Source organism: Molothrus ater, chromosome 6 (assembly GCF_012460135.2).
Source record: "Molothrus ater isolate BHLD 08-10-18 breed brown headed cowbird chromosome 6, BPBGC_Mater_1.1, whole genome shotgun sequence".
Taxonomy (NCBI): Eukaryota; Metazoa; Chordata; class Aves; order Passeriformes; family Icteridae; genus Molothrus; species Molothrus ater.
The window spans coordinates 1,916,195-1,934,441 of NC_050483.2; the positions used below are offsets into that span (position 1 = coordinate 1,916,195).

Here is an 18,247-nt window from a genome sequence, read left to right on the forward strand (position 1 = left end):
GTAGGGATGAACATTAATATTTATATATTTAAAAGGTAAAATCCTGATATTTAATTGTTTTTACCCTATTTTTGGGGAACATAATAGGTAATTTTACAAAATCTTAATTCAGAATATTTTCCTATGCAAAGAATAGTGTTATTTAATTCATAGGCAGAAAATCATAATGAAATAATTTAGCTTCTTTTTGATAACCTAGCATGAAAAGTTTTTATAGGTTTTCTGGAGATCTTGAATAAGTTGTGCTGGCATATGATGACCAGTACTTAATGGAAATTAAAGAGAGATTTTGGCTGCTTGGTCCGCTTAGTTTTCAGGTAATACATTTTGAAATAAATTCCAACAGCTGGAAGTTTGGAATAATAGAATTAATAGTGAATAATAGATTAAATAGAATAATAGATTAAAAGTGATTTAATGGGCCTATTTAACCTCTGAGATGGAATTTATTAAAATTGGTGGATGTTTAGGACCTTTAAAGGTTTCTTTGCTAATACAATAAAGGAGTTTCCTCACAATGAAACTGCTGTATGGCTAATATCTACCAGAAGCTTTTGTGGGAAAAGAACCTTTAAAACTGTCTCAATAACAGCTGTGAAGAAAAAAATGTCAAAGGGAAAATGCAAAAAAGAAAAAAAATCTTGGGTGGAAATTGAAATCTCTTGTGCGCACTCACTGCTGCTGTAGAGTATTCCACTGGCCTCCTGATGGTCCATTCAAGCTGTAACATGTCCAGGAGCTCGCTGTCATCTGCCTTGGGCTTTGATGTCAGGTTGCTGAATAAAAAAGTCCATTTTCAAAGCCTTGAATTTTAATGCTGTTGACTTGTTTAGAAGAGGGGAAAGAAAAAGGCAGTGGTCTGAAACCAGCCTTTTGGATACTGAGAGAAACAAAGACTTGTCATTTTTCAGGTTGAGTAACAGTTTGGTTTTGTTTGTCTGTCTCCTAACAGATTTATACGGATTGGGCTAATCACTATCTGGCAAAATCTGGTCACAAGAGATTGATAAAAGATCTACAGCAAGATGTGACCGATGGAGTCCTGCTAGCTGAAATAATCCAGGTTGTAGGTGAGTGACTTTCTGTGTTTGTGCCAAGTATCCACCAGCTCAGTCAGACAATCCCTGTTTTCATCTTCTACACTAACAGAGTGCATGGGGGGCTATCCATCAAACTGCATGGAATTATGAAGGTCATTTGCCTTCAGAGGCTTTGGTAATTAATTTGAAAAAGCCTTGTCTTGTAGTGGGAAAATATTGGATGTTGCTGATAAGATCTCCTGACACAGCAGTATTTCTCCACATGGCTGAATGTTAGAAAAAACAACTCATGAGATTTTTATTTTTTTTCTGCTAGGATGCTGTTAGCCCTCACTATTTCTAATACCTCTTGGGTACTGGTTTGAATATAATTCACAGTGATGTTGCCTCCTGTGTTGAACCTCCTGCCTCCAGTTGGATTTGGGAGATCCATATATACAGCTGGGAAAGGAGAAAGGATGTAATTTTTGTGTGGCAGAAAAAGAAATGTTTGATAACGAGTTTTCAGATGAGGAAAATCACTTACCATTAGGACAAATCTCAAGTGCAGGCTCAGTTATTTTATCCAAAGCCTTTAGTTCTCTTAAATTAGTGCATTAATGCTCGTGGGTAATGAAAGTTCTGAACAATTTTCTCCATGTGGAGCTGCATATTGTCCCTCTTCCCTTGGGCCTGGATCCTTCATTAGTTCCTTCAGAGGCTCATCCATCTGGGGATGCCACAAAACACATGCATGGGCCAATGGAGATGGATGGAATGGGAAAGCTGCTAATGGGAATTAGGACAGCCATTGTTAGGAGCAAACTGACAGATTTGAGATGCAAATTAAGAAGCAGGCAATGAAGGAGCAGGACATCAGTGCATGCATATTTATGATGTGTGTTTGAGATGCTGTAAGGGAGCTGCTTCTGGGTTTGAGGTAGGGATCTGCAAGCCCTGTTCTGGGATGACACAGTGAAACATCTTCCAGTGATTCTACTGGGATATGTTCAAAAAGATTTTGTCTCTCTGCTGTAGAGCAGCACTGTATCTCAGTAGCCTTGCAGACCTGCCTGTGCAGTTACAGAGGTGTAAAAACAGGCCATGAATGGATTGATGACTGTGTGTTGACAGGCATTCACTTTGAACAATGCTCCTTCCTATAGCCCTTTCCTTTAATAGGAAGGGGTTTTGGAAACCCAGGAGCAGTTAGGTGTTGATTCCTTTCATGCCTCTCTGGCTACCCTGCCTTAACACAGTTGTAGGAAACTTCTGCATGAGAACGTGTGTGCAAGAGTACCACCATCAAAATGTGGACTTGGTTCCTTCTACCAAATATTTAAATGTAGCTCTTTGAGTATTGACTCGTGAAAACCCTTATGAAATTCAAATTATTCCTTCTAAAGTACATAACCAGTTATTGCTTTGATCACCTTTGCACGTTGTTTTTTCTGGTCATTTTTATAGCTGCCTTTTGGCTAATATTTAAGATAAGGTCTGCAAGGTTTCAAAAGTTGAAGTATGAGGGGAAGGATTTCTTTTTTGAAGAACCTTTTTCATGTGGAAGAAAGGTCATATTTAAACATTCTGAGTTTAATCCAGCAAATTAATAGTGCAGAAAAGTAATTTGTTTCTGCTGTGTATGGCTTTAGGCAGCTGCATCTCATTGTCACAAAGATGAGGAGGGCTTTCACACGTAGAAGCAGCTTTTTCTGTAGCCTGCAAAATCCAAGCTTTTTTTCCTAACTACATAGTAAGAAAGCTTTGATATGCAGTGTAGGAGAGGTTTTTTTGTTTGTTTTTTTTTATGTTATGGTGTGCTATGTGCAAAAGCAGCTATTTCCAAGTCAATTAAAATGCATTCAGATCATGCTGGTTCATTTCAGTTCAAAATTTGTGAGCCTGTAAAAGAACATGTAAGTCCTATATGCCTTAGTAATGCCATACAAACAGAGCAGCTGTATTTAAATCCATGAATGCAGACACACTGGGTATGGCCTGGGTTCTTGGAGGTATCTCTGTCCATGTGTCCCAAACAAGAGACACCTCCTTCACAAGTTCATTAGTCTGCTTTCAAGTAGCTGTGAATGGTGCCCATTTATAGCAGTACAGTTATCAATTTTTAAAAGTGTAATAAATTTAATATTACGAGATGGGTGCACAGGACTTGGAAAATGGGGTTTAATGAATTAATCTCTGTTTCTGTATGGCCAAACCTGAGATGGCATTCCTGGAAGCAGCGTGTGCTTTTCATGTGTAGAGGCTGATGGGGAGCACACCTGAATTCAGCTGCAGTCTCTCTCAGATTAGCATCAGTTTCTCATTGCATTGTGTCATGAGTGTGTAAAATGGGAGCTATCAGGCAAGAGTGAAGCTCTGTTACTGCTTTGTTTCTCATGGCTATGACTGCTACTGGAATATTGTGCCAAATGTGATCCTCCTGACAGAGGGGATCTGTGAAGTGGATGGAGTCCTGACTGACTGGTGTCCTGAGAATACATGAACAAAATACAGCTTTTAATGCATGAATCAAATGGGATGTGAGTGCCTGCCTTTATTACAGTAAAATAGCTATGGGAAGCTGAACTTTGGTTGTAACTGGTTCTTCAGACTCAAACATAAAGTCATTTCAGCATCCAAGGCTGAAAGGTGAAACAGAGCAAACTCAGACTCTAAGGCAAACATTGTCCACCTCAGGGATTACCTCTGACCTTAAAGATGGAAACTGTGCTCTTCTAAAGATGCAAACTCTGCTCTTCTGCAGGTTGGGGTAGCATGTGAGCCATGGTCGAGAATCTTGAAAGTTGTTTCATGATTTGTGCTTTAAAAAAGAAAGAAAAAAATTATTGGTATTGATCATAAATTTACCATTTGGATTTAAAACCTGTATTCACTCTTCAAGCAAACCTTCTGCCATGCTAACATCTCTGTATGTGCAGTGCTCACTTTTCCACCCAGCACTGATTCAGCTTCCAGAGCTCACATCTTCTTGCAGTTTAAAGGAATTCCCTGTCACTGTACAAGAGGTTGTCAGAGCAGTTGCCTTCTGCCCCAGCTGTCTCTGGAGGCACGACCCAGTGGAGAACTCCAGCTGCTTTTTTCCTTTTTGTGGCTCTCAGTGTTTCACACGTTCACTTGGATGGGACGGCCACAATCCAAAACCCTTCACTGAGCTGGCAGCAGGTGCTCAAGAATCATTGGAATAAATGCCCTTGGTTTAGGTTTTTTGCTTTATTGCCTCTTTTTTTTTTTTTTTTTGCCTTACAGCAAATGAAAAGATTGAAGACATCAATGGCTGCCCAAAAAATAGGTCTCAAATGGTGAGTAGTAAAGTGGTCTGTTGTTTGTGTGTGAGTGGCTGAGTGACAGTCTCAGACTTCAATGTCTGAGACTTTTAGTAACAATTTTTATTTAATTTTTCACAGTAGTGGACTAAAAGTATAACCTTCAGAACATTAATATTACAGTTCTTGCCCTGTTGTACTCCACAGTAGTTGGATCAGGCCTTATAATATATCACATATTTACAACTGAGATTATTTTTATATTGCTACTTTATATTTCTGAAATATCACATAATTAAACAGAAATATATAGAAAAAAGAATTAGATACTTGAAAGTATGATTAAGAGTTTCTATATCTTTTGAAATGAAACTAAGTAAATGAGCAGTATGAATGAAATGAAAAAATTTCATAAAATTCAAGGTGCAATTTGTTGACAGATAAGAACTTGGTTTGTATCTTGCTTGTATTTAATATTCAAACCTGGAGAACCAGAAATCAGTCCAGGAAAATTAAAATTATAATAATACCTCAGGAGTATATTTGCTGTGAGTATTGCTGAAGCTAAAGGTATAGCAGAATTTTATGAAGAACACAAATAATAAAAAACTTGCTTTTAAAATGCATTTAAATGAAGAGTTTTTAAAATTTATGATACAGAAAGAAGTAACCTTGTTTGAAGTATCTTGAGAAAAAGTCATTTTGCAACATAAATTCTATTGTCTTCCTTTGGCGTTGCAAATGCTTGCTTTGGGACACTTGGATATCTGTTTTCTGTGGGAAGCTTTTTTAATGTTTTTTTATTTTTATGAGTGTTCCTGTCTGCCCCTACCTTCATGACTTCAGCATGATCACAGCCACTCATGTAGTAAAATGAAATGAAGATTTAAGGAGAGCTTGACGTCCCAAGTCAAAACTCACACTCTGTTCTGCTCGTCTCTCTTGGCTTTTTGCTGGATCTTGGAAGTTATCAATCTTGTTGAAAGCATGGAGCAAGCACTCTGTAGAAAGCAAGCCATCAGGAAGATTTATCAGTGCTCCTTTTTGCTGCTTTGAAGAGGGTGGTTGCTGTTCTCACTGTAGCCACAGCAGCTGTCTGGAGTATAAATAATGAGGAAATTTTGACAATTACTGTAATTTAATGTTCCACAAGTGTGTCTTAAGAACTGAATTTCATTCAGGACCAGAGTCTGTAACCAGTTCCAGGACGTTGCAGCTAAAAAAGTCACTTCAAGCCATGATTCTCAATGGACAGAAAGTGCTGCTCTGTTGGATAGTGGGATGCATGTTGCTTTTGAAAGCTGGATCAAGTTATAACCAGAGGCATGCAGGGGGCATGTGCTGGGTCAGGAATGCTGGACAGGGCTGGAAGGACACATTTGGTCTGTGCTGCCTCCTCTGATGTTACTCCACTTGCTCATTCAGGAGGCTGCAGTGGGTGGGACTGACCCCCCCCACCCATCAGACCTGCAGTTTTCCTCATGTGAGAAAAATGAGAATTATGCTTATGGCTTGCTTTTCTCAGGTGCACATGGTTACAGAGCTCTTTGTTGTCTGACTGTAAAAAAGAGTGTTGTTTCCCAGAGAAGCTGTGGCTGCCCCATCCCTGGAAGTGTTCAAGGCTGGCTTGGAGGGGGCTTGGAGAAACGTGGGGTGGTGGAAGATGTAACCAGAAGATCTTTGAGGATGCTTCCAACCCAAATCATTCCATGATTCTTCTAAGGCAGAACACAGGAGTCCTCGTAGGGGTGGTGTTGGTGCAGTAGTTACTTGCAGTGTTTAGGGAGATAGGACAGACATGTTGCAGTGCTTGTTTTAGGTACAGCAGTCTTCATCCTTTGCATTTCAGTGCACTCTATTAATACAGCTTATAGGGTCCTGCAGCATGTGGAAGCTGGTGTTTGTGTCTGGTAACTCTGGCTCAGAGAGGTGGCAGAGGCAAGGCCATCCAGACACTTGGGTAATAGCCACTCTTTTTTCAAATGAATCTTTCGGTTCAAAGTGTCCATATCCATATTAGAGTGCTTGAAAGGTGAGCAGCACAGATGAGGAGATTTGGGGGGATGTAAAAAAAAAAAAAAGAATAGCACCAAGAAATGGAGATTTACCTTTGCTCATTGTATAGAAATCCAGCAGATCTCAGAGGGAAGGCAGCCTCCTGCCATCCTCTTTTCCCTTTGCAGAGTCCCAGTGCCGTGAGCAGACACATGTGAGCTGAGCTGTGAAGAATCAGCTCACTCCCTGCCAGGTGTGTCAGCTTAGAAAGCTGGACCAAACCTGTGCCTTCCCAAATCCATCAAGAGGTGTCTTCACTTCCATGTGGCACAGTCCCAAGCTGGTGGTGCCAAACCTGAGGGAGCTCTCTGCAGAGCCAGACCTGGCCTCTCTGCCTCGTTCCCTGTGTTGGAGAGCATCAGGCAAATTGGCCCAAACTGAGCATTAGAGACAGCTTGGGTCTGTCAGGCTCCAAGCCAGTGCTAATAAGCCTTGTCAAGTGAAGTTTAGTACTGCAGAACCATGTGGGACCATCAGTGCTTATCAGCCTTGTCCCAGTGCCAAAAATGGCATGACAAGGACCCCACTGGCTCCGTGAAAAATTACTTAGGTGAGAACCTGTCCTCCCATCATCATCCTGTCTGGGTAGTTCTGCTGAGGGGAGTATCCCTGTCTTCCTTTGCTCCAGATAAGAGTTGGCTAGTTTTTCTATAATCTATTATACACTATTCTATAGCTCGTCCTCTGCATAAAATCTGTTTCAGGGCTTTTTTTCCCCCCAAACCTCTATATTTTCATACTGTAGATATTTGTCTAAACAAAAGCCTGCAATTCTGGTGATTAGTTTCAGCTGCATGCAGAAAATACTGTGGGTAAGAGAGGATGTGCTTGTATGGAGCACAGGCTCTGGGACCAAGAACATTTGGAGAACATTGCAGCATTTGGGTTTTTAATAAAAACCCCAGAAAATGTTGGCATAGTCCTTGATAACTGGCTGAAGGTCAATAAATCAAGGGCAGTTTTCTCTCCTGCACACTTCTGAAAAGAAGACTTGGGTGAATAAACCTGAGTAGGGCTATCTCTGCTAATATGGTTTGTTTATAGAAAAACAGAGATATTTTTCCTTTTTTTTTTTTCTTATTTGCTTCTTGTTTAGGGCATGATTTTAGAGTTTAATGTGTGGCATCTTGCAGATTATGGGAGGTTTGTACCTGCCCTCCTGGGTATTGCAGATTATTCTTATTCATGTGAGTGCCTTTGGAAGTGTTGAATGTTACCTCTTGTAAAAGGGTTCATCCCACTTACATTTGTGAAATGATGAGCAAAACCCAAAGTGTATGAGCTGTCTATGCTACATTATACATGGATGAATATAGCCAAGCTGAAACGTGCTGAAAGGAAGAGAGCTGGAGAACCTGTGGGTGGATACACCAGACTTTCATCTCCCCCTGTCTGGGGAAGTTGTGGGACACCCAGGACGAGAATTTGGAGCAGCAGAAAGGCTTAACAAACACCACAGCACCTCCTATAAATAGGGCAGCAAATTACTGTGGTTCGCTGTGGGCTGGTGCTTGGCCTTTAATATTTTTCAGGATCACTTTGTGTCTGTAAGTAGTTGTTCTCAAACAGCAAAAGGAGGTGTTTATTTTTTTAATGTGCTGACAGGAAGTGTTTAGGAGTCATCTCTTTCTGGTGCAGATACCAAGCTGTAGTGGTAAACTGATATCACTCAGCCTTCCTCCTGCTGTTTGTCTTGCAAACAAAGGGTCTTGTACTGACTGCAGTGTGGATCAGAGCCAGCACTTCTTCCCAAGAACTGTATGGAAGTTGGGATGAAGGTCGTGTTTTCAGTAGAATAACTTCGTTTTCAAGGAAACCTTACTTCCAGTGATGGGAATTTGACTATTATTGTAATATTTGACTGATTTCTTGTGCTCTGATAATGAGCTGTTTTGTAATGTGTGTGACACCTAAGGAACAGTTTGTATGGAAATTTTCCAGCATGGTGGGGAGCTTGGTTTTGACTTGAACACTACTGCTGGAGAAGGGTATCCACTCCCCTCCTCAGTGTGATGCTTACCAGCTCCATACATTATCCTTTTATTGTCAAAAGAGCATAGGTGTTGAAATCTCCATTACTAATTGGTTTGTATGGCATGTGTCATCCATATTTCTGTGTTCTTTTTCTCCAGAGCAGTTTAAGGAATTGATGTAATGGGTGTGAGTGCTGCCATGGAGTGCTTATACTTACAGGAGATAGCTGGGCTCACACATTCATGGCTGGGAGGAATAATATGAGCTGAAACCATCTGCATGACCTGAGCAGCTCTGTGTGTGTGTGTAATATCCACTAAGGGAGGGAGCTGCTGTGTTATGTACAAATAACTAAAAATAGCTGCTGTATTTAAAAAAAAATAAATTTTTGTTGCTAGTTTTCTCATGGAAAATAATTCTCTTTGAGAGCAAAGACAGAACTTTAATCTGCTCCTCTGAAAGTTTGGGGCAGTTTTACACAGCCAGTGCTGTCCAAACATTGCCATAGGAAGGGGGAATAAATCTGCCAGGTGTTGCTCCAGCCCCCTTGAGTCTCAAAGCCAAGGAGGGCTCTGCTGCCAGGGCATGTGCTGCTAATTCAGGGGAGCAGCCCTGCTGGAAGATCAAAAGCATCACAAGCATGTTTTTTCTCTGTGAATTCCTAGCGTAGGATTTTTGGAAATGTATGCCAGGGGTTAAATATAGCTGTGTATTTTCAAGTAATCCAACTCCAAGGCTGAGCAAATGTAGTTAAAGGGAACTTTCCCATCATCTGAGCCTTCCCCCACTTTGCCTGGGGAGCTTGTAACTCACCAGGCCATGTTTGGAAGTTTAATTTGGTTTGATGCTGCCATGGTAACAGATGGGTGTCTCCTGGCCCTAACCTGTGGTGCAGTTCCACACAGCTGAAGGTCATCTGAGGGGGGGACATCCCCCAGTGCTGTGCCAGCCTGGCCAGTGACAGACACCAGCCCGTGCAGGGACATGGCCAAACAGCAAGTTCCAGAGTGTTTAAAGAATTTTCTTTAGGCTCTCAGGGTTTCTGCTGGTCATGTGTGAGCCCATGTTGTGATGTAGACGAGAATGATTTACTACAGAGGAGATCTGCCAGGCTGCTTGTACTTAGCTGTCCTTCAGCCTCAGTTTATATGCCTCTTTCTCCAATAAAGATTGATTTTACTGACTCTGGTATTTCCCAGATACCCAGACTGTTGTTATGCTGCCCATTTGTGCGTGGTAATCAGTGAGACAGGTGTGGTTGGATCAGAGATTTCTGTGCTGCAGAGCTTGCAGTCCAAATAAACCACAAGCCCCCCACTGGGCCCCCCCATCATCCTGCCTAGGAAATAGCAGGATAAATGGAGCTGGACCAGATCAGGAAAGACCAATATGTACATCTCCCTGCCATGAGGCATGGCAGTGTCACCAAGCAGAGATTGGTTTCATTTCTGGAAGGGGTGGCTTCCAGAGCTCTTTCTGCTTGTGGGGATGGATGATAAGGCAGTGTGGTAAGGCCTCCTGCACTGGATGGGTGTGTAGGGTGCCTTTGGGGACATTGCTGCTGACACTCTCATTTCAGTCCCATGAAGGATCTCCTTTGTGGTCCCCAGTGGGCTGCTCTCAATTCTTCACCCTTTACAGTGATGCAAGAATTTGTGCATCATCTGTCTCTGAAACAGGGTGAGGTTCAATAAAGAGCAACAAAGTAATTTTTATTGAAAAAATGCAATGTACAAGCTTCAGTATAAAGACAGAATTAGATTCTGTTTGATCATTTACATCACAGTTAAATGGAATTACTGCATTTTGAATATCTATGGTTCTACCCACCCTGTATTCATGAAAGAGCAAATGGATTGAGGGGCCAGGGTCATTCCACATGTGTATGTGGGGGTGTCTATAGCTTCCACTTATATTTACACCTACAGCAAAGTCTAGAAGCACCATTAACATAATTTTCTGCCATGACCACTGCTGATATAAAATTATTACATGAATGTACCTTTTATGCAATACTTTGCAAACACACAGCTTCTTATTGTGCTTGGCATAAATGGGGAAGACTGTGAAATCGTGGACGAGAACCTTTTCTAACGAAGAAGAAGAAGTTTGGTTGACTTGAGGACAGGTAGAAGTAAAATTATTTTTTTATTCTCCTTCAGCACCAAGCTGAAGGAGAATAAAAAAATTAAGATTAAGATTGCCTGGGTGTTTCTTCTATGGGAGATGCAGTGATAAGCTCTTCACTGTGGAATATCTGTGTAAACAGATCACAGATGTCACAGAGAATTAAACAGTCCAGAGAAATCAACTTTTTGTCTCTGTCCTGTCACAGATCTTTCATTTGCAGCCATTGCTTATACAGTGTAATGAGTGATAATGGTTGTTTTAATTAGCTATTTCTTGATGGTAGTGCATATCCAGAGCATTTTATTCTTCTGGTTTTTGTGCAGAGCTATTTTTACATACACAAGTGGTGTTATTGCACTTGTTCTGAGCAGCTATGCAGGGGAATTTCAGTAGGAGATGTTACCCAGGTGCAAGGAAGGAGGGGGCGCATGTGTGTTGGTGGCACTGGAACAAATCCCTTGGGAACAGGTGAGGCTGGGAGCCCCAGGCCTGCAGACACAGGAATGCCAGTGGGGAGGGAGCTCAGTGCCTGGGAACGGGCTCTGGCCACTGCTCCCTGCCCAGGGACCTTTTTTAGAAATGAACAACTGCCAGTGACTGCATTGCAGGAGCTTCTTTCTGAACAAGTTTCATTAAATTCTGGATTCCTGCTGCAAGTTCAGGTTACTGATACACAGAGCCTTCAGCATCTGAGCTGGTGTTTGGGGACAGAGCAGCCTGCCCTTGGTGCACTGGGTGGTGTTGGTGTCAGTCCTTCCTTTTGAGCGTTTGTGCACTCTGAAAAATATTGGTTTATGTAAAGTTCAAAGATGTTTTAGGAAGCAATCCACCAATCTAGCAATCCACCTTTGCTAGATATTGGTGTCATTTTAGATTGAATCATAGAATGATGAAATTATTTGGGTTGGAAGGGATTGTGAAGACCACATGGTTCCAACCCCCCTGCCATGGACAGGGACACTTTCCTCTATCCCAGGTGGCTCCAAGCCCTGTCCAGCCTGGCCTTGGACACTTGGAGGGATGGAGCAGCCACAGCTTCTCTGGGCACCCTGTGCCAGGGCCTCACCACCCTCACAGGGAAGGATTTCTTCCTGATGTCTGATCTAAAGCTGCTCTCTCCCAGTTTAAAGCCATTCCCCCTTTTCCCAGTTGCACAGAACATAACTTGTAGCCTGGGAGCCCCAGATGGAAAAGGGTCTTCCATGGGCAGCCAGGGAAGGGGGAAATAATGCATCCATGAGAGTCACTGCTGTCCTAATTATGGGTTTATTGAGCACTGCCATGGCTTCTCCCCAGCTTTTCCTCTTTTCAGTTACACAGGGACAGAGATTCAGTGCCAAGAAATACAGTTATTGTGGTATGTGCTAAAATATTGTCAAGAGAGTTTCATCTATATCCGAAATTGATGATTCTCCAGAGGCAGGACTCTTTGTTGATACTTGTTTTGCAAAGGTGTTGCTTAATCATAATTTAGAACATCTCACCAACCCAAATTCACAAATTACCCACTTCAACTTTTCAAAGGTCTGATTCTGAAGACCTAATCAAAAAATAATATTTCCATGAATATTATTCAAAGAAAATGCTCTTTACTTTTGTTTTTCCCCATGGGAAAAGTTCAGTTTTAAATAAACCTGAAAAAACAAACCTGAAAGAAAGCTGAATAAAGCAGGAGCATTTCTACAACCCTCCACGTGTCTGTCCCTGAGCAGATCAGCTTTGGCAAACCTTGGGAGTTGCCCTGGATGGCCTGAATCCATCCACAACACAATGTGCCCCTTGGATGCTCTCTGTTGTCCTTAGGAATTTTGGCCAGTGTGAAGCACAGTTTTCTCTGTGGGGTTTACTGCCCTCATTTCTATTCACACTGGGCATGTTGGGAGTGAATGTTGAATATTTGTCCCATTATTTCTGCAGGAAGAACTGCAAACACAGGATAGCACAGGCTTTACCAGGGTCAAAGAGAAGAGGATGCATGAGATGAGGCTTAAGCTGGTACTCCAGCCTTAGACAAATGCCCAAACTCTCCTTGTCTTTAAAACCCCAAAGCAAGGCAATTTTAAGAGAAGACTCAACTCTTCATGTATATTTGAGCGGATTTTGGTTTCTGTGGGTATATCTGTCTGGCTTCAGAATACAGATTAGCTTCATTTACCCTTCCATTATGTCTTTTATTTAATTTTTATTTAAATTTTATTTTATTTTATTTTAATTTAATTTCTAAGGTGCCCACCAAATTCTGTCAAAATCCTTAAACTTAATTTTGGGAGATAGTTTTATCCAAGTAGTCAGGAGCAGCAGATGAACACCGGGAGCAATGTATTATTTTCTTTTTAAAAAGATCCATTTTGAATGGGATAACTGCTAATGAAGATTTATTTTAAACAGAGCAATACGAGTTAGTATTTCTATCCTTCTGGGACAAATGGAATTTGCAGTTCTGCTTTGGTATTTTTTATATATAATTATGTTTAGGAAATAGAGGAAATGAGATATTATTGGAATGGAGAGCCCTTCCTCCCCCAAAATTCCAGGATTCTAAGGATTGTCAGTGTAATGACTTAAGATTTTAAGGCTCTTTCCAAACTTTTGGATATAAAATATGAGGGTAAACGCCTTATTCAAAAATACAGACAAGGAATAAATTTTGTCCTAAGGACCAGCTTGTGTTTCTTAGGCTATTTCCTTGTTTCTGCACTGTATGTGAAGTCAGCTGGAATATTGCATAGAGGTTTGTGAGGCCATAAAAACTTCCATGTGCATTCATTCTTTTCTCTTTGAAAATTAATATACTACACATAAAATTGAGCCACAGGCTACATAAGCACTGGTTTCAGTATAAGAAGTGGGTTTTCTGGATAAGCTCATCAAAACTCCCCATTTATCACTGTAAAAGTTGGGAGCAGAGGTCTTGCATCACAATATGAGAAGCCTCCCCTGGTTTGTAAGCGAAGGAGCCTACAACAAGTTCAATTCTGTTTTTTGTTTAGAAAAACATCTGTGTCTGTGCCAGGGACAGCACTAGTTATCCTTCACCTTGTGTATTTGACTTGGCAGAGTTGGACAGACAGCTTTGCCTGGGGGCTGTGTCCATACTCAGCTTTTTGTCTGAGATATTCAGTGTTCAACACATCAGTGCCCACCTGTGGGTCTCCATTTATAGGCTGCAGGATGGGGATATTTTGGCTTGGGTTTGTTTTTTTAATTTGGTTCTGGCATATCCTGTTCTGCTCATACAGGCCAGGGCATGTTTTCTCTCTAGCACTGGCAAGAATAGAAATTGAAATTGCTGCTGTATGACAAGCGCAAAGTCTCGTGTGGTTATCTGGTCCTGGGCAGTTCTCCATGTGCAGCACTTGGCCATGATGCCTTCTGTTCCCACCTTGTCAGGTTATTCATGTTAAGAGGAAGTTTTCAGGCAGCTTTTCCTTCTCCGAATATGAGAATGATGACACTTGATACGTTATGTCTGAGCAGAAATTTGATTTCACAGTGTTGTTGGAGTTTTTTTCTTATAATCTCCTAATTAAAAGAAAGCGGGAGGAGGAACCCCAGAGGCTGCCAGCCCCTCTGGTGTGGGCTCAGCTGTCCTTGGTTGGCATTTAGGGACATTTCAGAATAAATACCCATCATAAAAGGATGTGGGACTGATAGCACATGTTGATAGTAGATTACACCTGAAATAGTTTAAATGTGATGATCTAAAATTGCAAATTCACTTGAATTTTTTGTCTGGGAGGTTTAGTTTTGGATACCCCAGTAATGTTTCTGAGTGAGATAATCACTGTGGGTGGCTGTGCTTGGTTTTCCTTCTTTTGCACAGCTTTCCCCTGTTGTGGGTAGGCAGGGATTGAGAGCCTCCAGCTGCCATCTTTCCTGCTTTGCTTCTGCTGTGTTAAATGTTGCTGAACAAGCAAATGAAAAATCAGAATTCTCAGCCAAAAAAACAATTGTAGCTCACAGTGCAACAGAAAATATCCACTCCCCTTTGGCAAATCTGGTCCTTTCACATCTGCCTAAAGGGTTTAAGCAATATGTGGACTTGGAAGAAAAGGGGCCTATAGAGTCTGGGTGATGATTTGCTGCTGCATGCTGTAATTACAAGGAGGCAACTGTACTTTGTGTTGGAAGTCACCAGGATGCAGAGTCATTGGGGTTTTGCTTAGAATCATAGAATGGTTTGGGTTGGAAGGGACTTTAAAGACCATCTTGTTCCTATTCCCTGTCATGGGCAGGGACACCTTTCACTGTCCCAGGTTGCTCCAAGCCCTGCCCAATCTGGCCTTGAACAATTCCAGGGATGGAGCAGCCACAGTTCTGTGCCAGGGCCTCACCACCCTCACAGGGAAGAATTTTTTCCTACCATCTCACTGAGATCTATCCAGAAACTTCACTTCTCTCCATCTAAATGGTCTAATTATCATTGCTCGTTTGTCTCCAGCCCTGTCTGCACTGGGGTCGTATTTCTCCATAAAATAATATTTTTGTATTATTAGTAGTTAAAACAGCAGGGACCAGGGCAGGAATTCTTCCTTGGAGTTTTTATGAGTGAAATCCATGACATGTTGCATTGCTGGGAAGTCATCTCTTCAAACAGCAACATGAATTCTGATGCATGAGACTGATTCAGCCAAGTCAGGGTTCTTGACTCAGCCATTGTTGTGTGGGAAGGACCTTGAATTCTTACCAGCAGTAAATTTAATAATTTCAGCTACAGTTTTGCATTCAGTGTTCTACTTGCTTCTTGGATTTTCTCTAATTTCCTTCTGTTTTCCTTTTCACGCTCGATTTTTCTTTAAAATCAATCAATTCCTCTCATTCCTGCCATGCTGCCATGTAATGTTGTTAATACCACAGATACTGTGTAAATCTTAGACAGTCATTAAATATTTCACTTTTTTAGATATTTTTATTTATATCTTTTGGTTTTATTCTTTTAGTGAATTTCTCACATGTGCAGTGCTGTACATCCCCACAGGGTCTTATCCTAGTTCTTTATTTTCTGAATGTAAAGCGTGTACCTTTGCACATCCCTGTTACTCCCACTTTGTTTTGTCATGCCTGATGAAATTAGGGTGTTTTCCATACCAGTAGAGCACCAAGAGCCCTTGTTTGTCCCAGTTTTTAGCCAGGAATTACCACTGGTGTGGCAAGGCAGTCCATCTGACCTTTTGTGTGGCAGTGAGGTTCCAGGTTGCTCAACCTATGGTTCAGATACAGACCTGTGATGGAGAGCCATCCATCAGTCTGAGGATGGGAGTGATTTACCTTAATTCAGTGGCTACAATGCTCAGAAAAACTGGGGGGTTTTGCCACAGGAGAAATGGAATTATTTTAAAGGGACTCCCTGAATCTAAAGAGGATGAGATTAGGACCTCACCAAAGATTGTTATATAGCACCAAGAATGAGGATATGGATGAGGAACTCACTACCCAGATGTAAATCTTAATCTTGTGCTCACTCTGTCCTAAAAGAGAGTTTATGCAAAGGTGAGGGGCATGGGAAGAGAAGCAAGCAGAGCAGGACTGAGAGAGCTACTGCAGCTCTGGAGTGAGGGTGAGATATTGCTTGTCTTTAGTCACTTACCTGCTTATTTGGAGAGGAGGCATCTACCCACAGCTGTGGAAGTCTGGAAATGTTCTTGGAATGATTCAGCTTGTTAAGTGCAGGTAGTAGGAATGGATTGATCCTTTTATGTGGTGTTTATTCTTGAAAAGGTGAACTTTGGTTTTCCAGGCAAATCCCCAGTCACCTCAATAAAAGAGCTGTGTTGGAAACTTGAAAGGCTTGTTGAGTACTGAAGAAGGAAATGTGTCAATTGACTGTTGGATCATGTTGAACTGTGGATAAATGAACCTTTGAACTGCACCCTGCTCCAAGCCTTAAGGTCTGAGCAGTACAGGAAATGTATTCTTTGGTCCCTCTCTGGGTTTTGGAGTGTATCATTTACTCAAAGTATATAGTATACTTTGTGTACTTTATATTATATCTCAAAGTATAATGAGGTTGATAAAAGTGTTTCTAATTGTTGAAATCACAGTTCAGCAATGCCAATAACTTAACCTCCACCCCTGATAGAAGAAAATGTTTTTATTGTTATAGTTATAGACAATAAATTAATATGCCCTGAGAGAAGTCCATGTGGAAGGTTTCCTGGCAGCTTCCCTGGTACTTTTTTTATTACTTTGGGAAGGACAGGGAGCTCAGGTCAGGTGCTGGGAGCTCAAGTTCTAAACTGCTGCCTTAGCCCTCAGTTGTGTATTTTTTTTGAGGGCAGGCAGGAGCTGCCAGGGCAGCTGGATTTTTCATGTTTCCTTTTGATGTTTCCACGCTTCACAGAATAAAGGTACTTATGTGAGACCAAGTGTGGGGCTTGGTGTCTGTCTCCTTCCTTATCCATATGGTGGATGCAGTGTTTGGTTGCAATGTTTCAGGAATTAATAAATTAATGTTTGAGAGATGTTCAAACACAAAGACTTTATTTTATCACTTGCTGATTACCATGGTTAAATAAAAGAGTTGCTCAACAGTATAATCCAAGAGTTTTTTGTGTAACCACACACAAAACATGGTATTTCCTCAAATGTTCCTTGCAGCCCCTCGAGGTGTCCAAGCTCAGGCTTTTGCATGGAAGTGCTTTGGGCTGGGGTGGGGGCTGGCGTCTCCCTGCATCTTCTGGTTATGACAGCAGAGCTTCAGTGGGAGCTTGGTGGGAAATCTGGTGTGAGGCTACTCCAAGATTCTTACTGTAATGTTGAGATAGAGTGGAAAACATTCCTGACTCTTTCAGCCCCTCTGGAGTTCACTTTCTTAGGTAGGTTTGAGTCCAGTCTGTGTATAGCAACAGGGTTGTGTAGAGCACCTTTCAGGCAGACCTGTTGTGCACAAGTCCCTCGCTGGTGAAAGCTGATTTTATGCCATGAGGCTGTTCCCATTGTCCCACCTGTGAGGTGCCCCTCAGCGAGTGCCCAGCGCGGCCTGGCGTTCCTGCCTCGCGGGGCATGCCGCGGGGAACGCGCTCCGCATTCCGGCCGGGGTTTCCAGTTACAGCTCTTGTGTTCAGCTCCTGCTGTGGCTGGAAACTTCTGCCAGCTGTCAGCCTCAGAGCAAGTGGCAATCTGCCTTCTCAAACAAATGGCCTCCATGTTTATTTTCGGTTTCATGTTTTCTTGCACTTGTTGTCGGTTACGAATCCTGGCACGGAGCATCCTTGACCCTCTAGTAAGAAACTGGGGCTGGAGCTAACCTGCTTCATGCAGATGCAAAGAACAGGAAGCCCTGACCCGTGGAACAATCAGTTTATAATCAATGCAATAATCCATTTAGGACCTCAGTAACTGAGAGGGTTTCATGCTATGGTTTCCACTTCACGAGCAAAGGGACTTTTTATGGGATGCAAAGACTGAGCGCACTCAAGGGTGGTGGTAGATGGAAGTAAATAATTATTACAATGTATCTTCTTTTTGTGTCTTCCTTTTTTTCTGTTTGTTTTGTTTGTTCTTGAACAGATTGAAAACATAGATGCATGCCTGAGTTTCTTGGCTGCTAAGGGGATTAACATCCAGGGGCTGTCAGCAGAAGGTGAGTCCATTGGTTGGTTAAGATTTCATGTTAAATGAGGAACCTGAATTGCTACCTGTGATTGCAACTAGAACATGGAGTGTAATTGAAGATTAATAAGGTCAATTTAAACTTCTGACAATCTTTATTTCTTTTTTCCCCATCTCAGTGTGAAAGGTAGATAAAATATGTATCTAATTTCTACACAGCTGACTTGTTAATCA

The 18,247-nt window shown here is 41.7% G+C and overlaps 1 protein-coding gene across 2 annotated transcripts in view; it reads left to right on the forward strand.

The window, feature by feature from the left end:
* Positions 1 to 18,247, forward strand: part of NAV2 (neuron navigator 2) — a 213,198-nt gene that overhangs the window by 57,494 nt on the left and 137,457 nt on the right. For both annotated transcript variants that reach the window (XM_054515028.1, XM_036383390.1), the window contains exons 2-4: positions 953 to 1,070; positions 4,287 to 4,339; positions 17,972 to 18,044. In XM_054515028.1, coding sequence (XP_054371003.1) covers positions 953 to 1,070; positions 4,287 to 4,339; positions 17,972 to 18,044 — 244 coding nt within the window. The remainder of the gene's footprint in view (positions 1 to 952; positions 1,071 to 4,286; positions 4,340 to 17,971; positions 18,045 to 18,247) is intronic.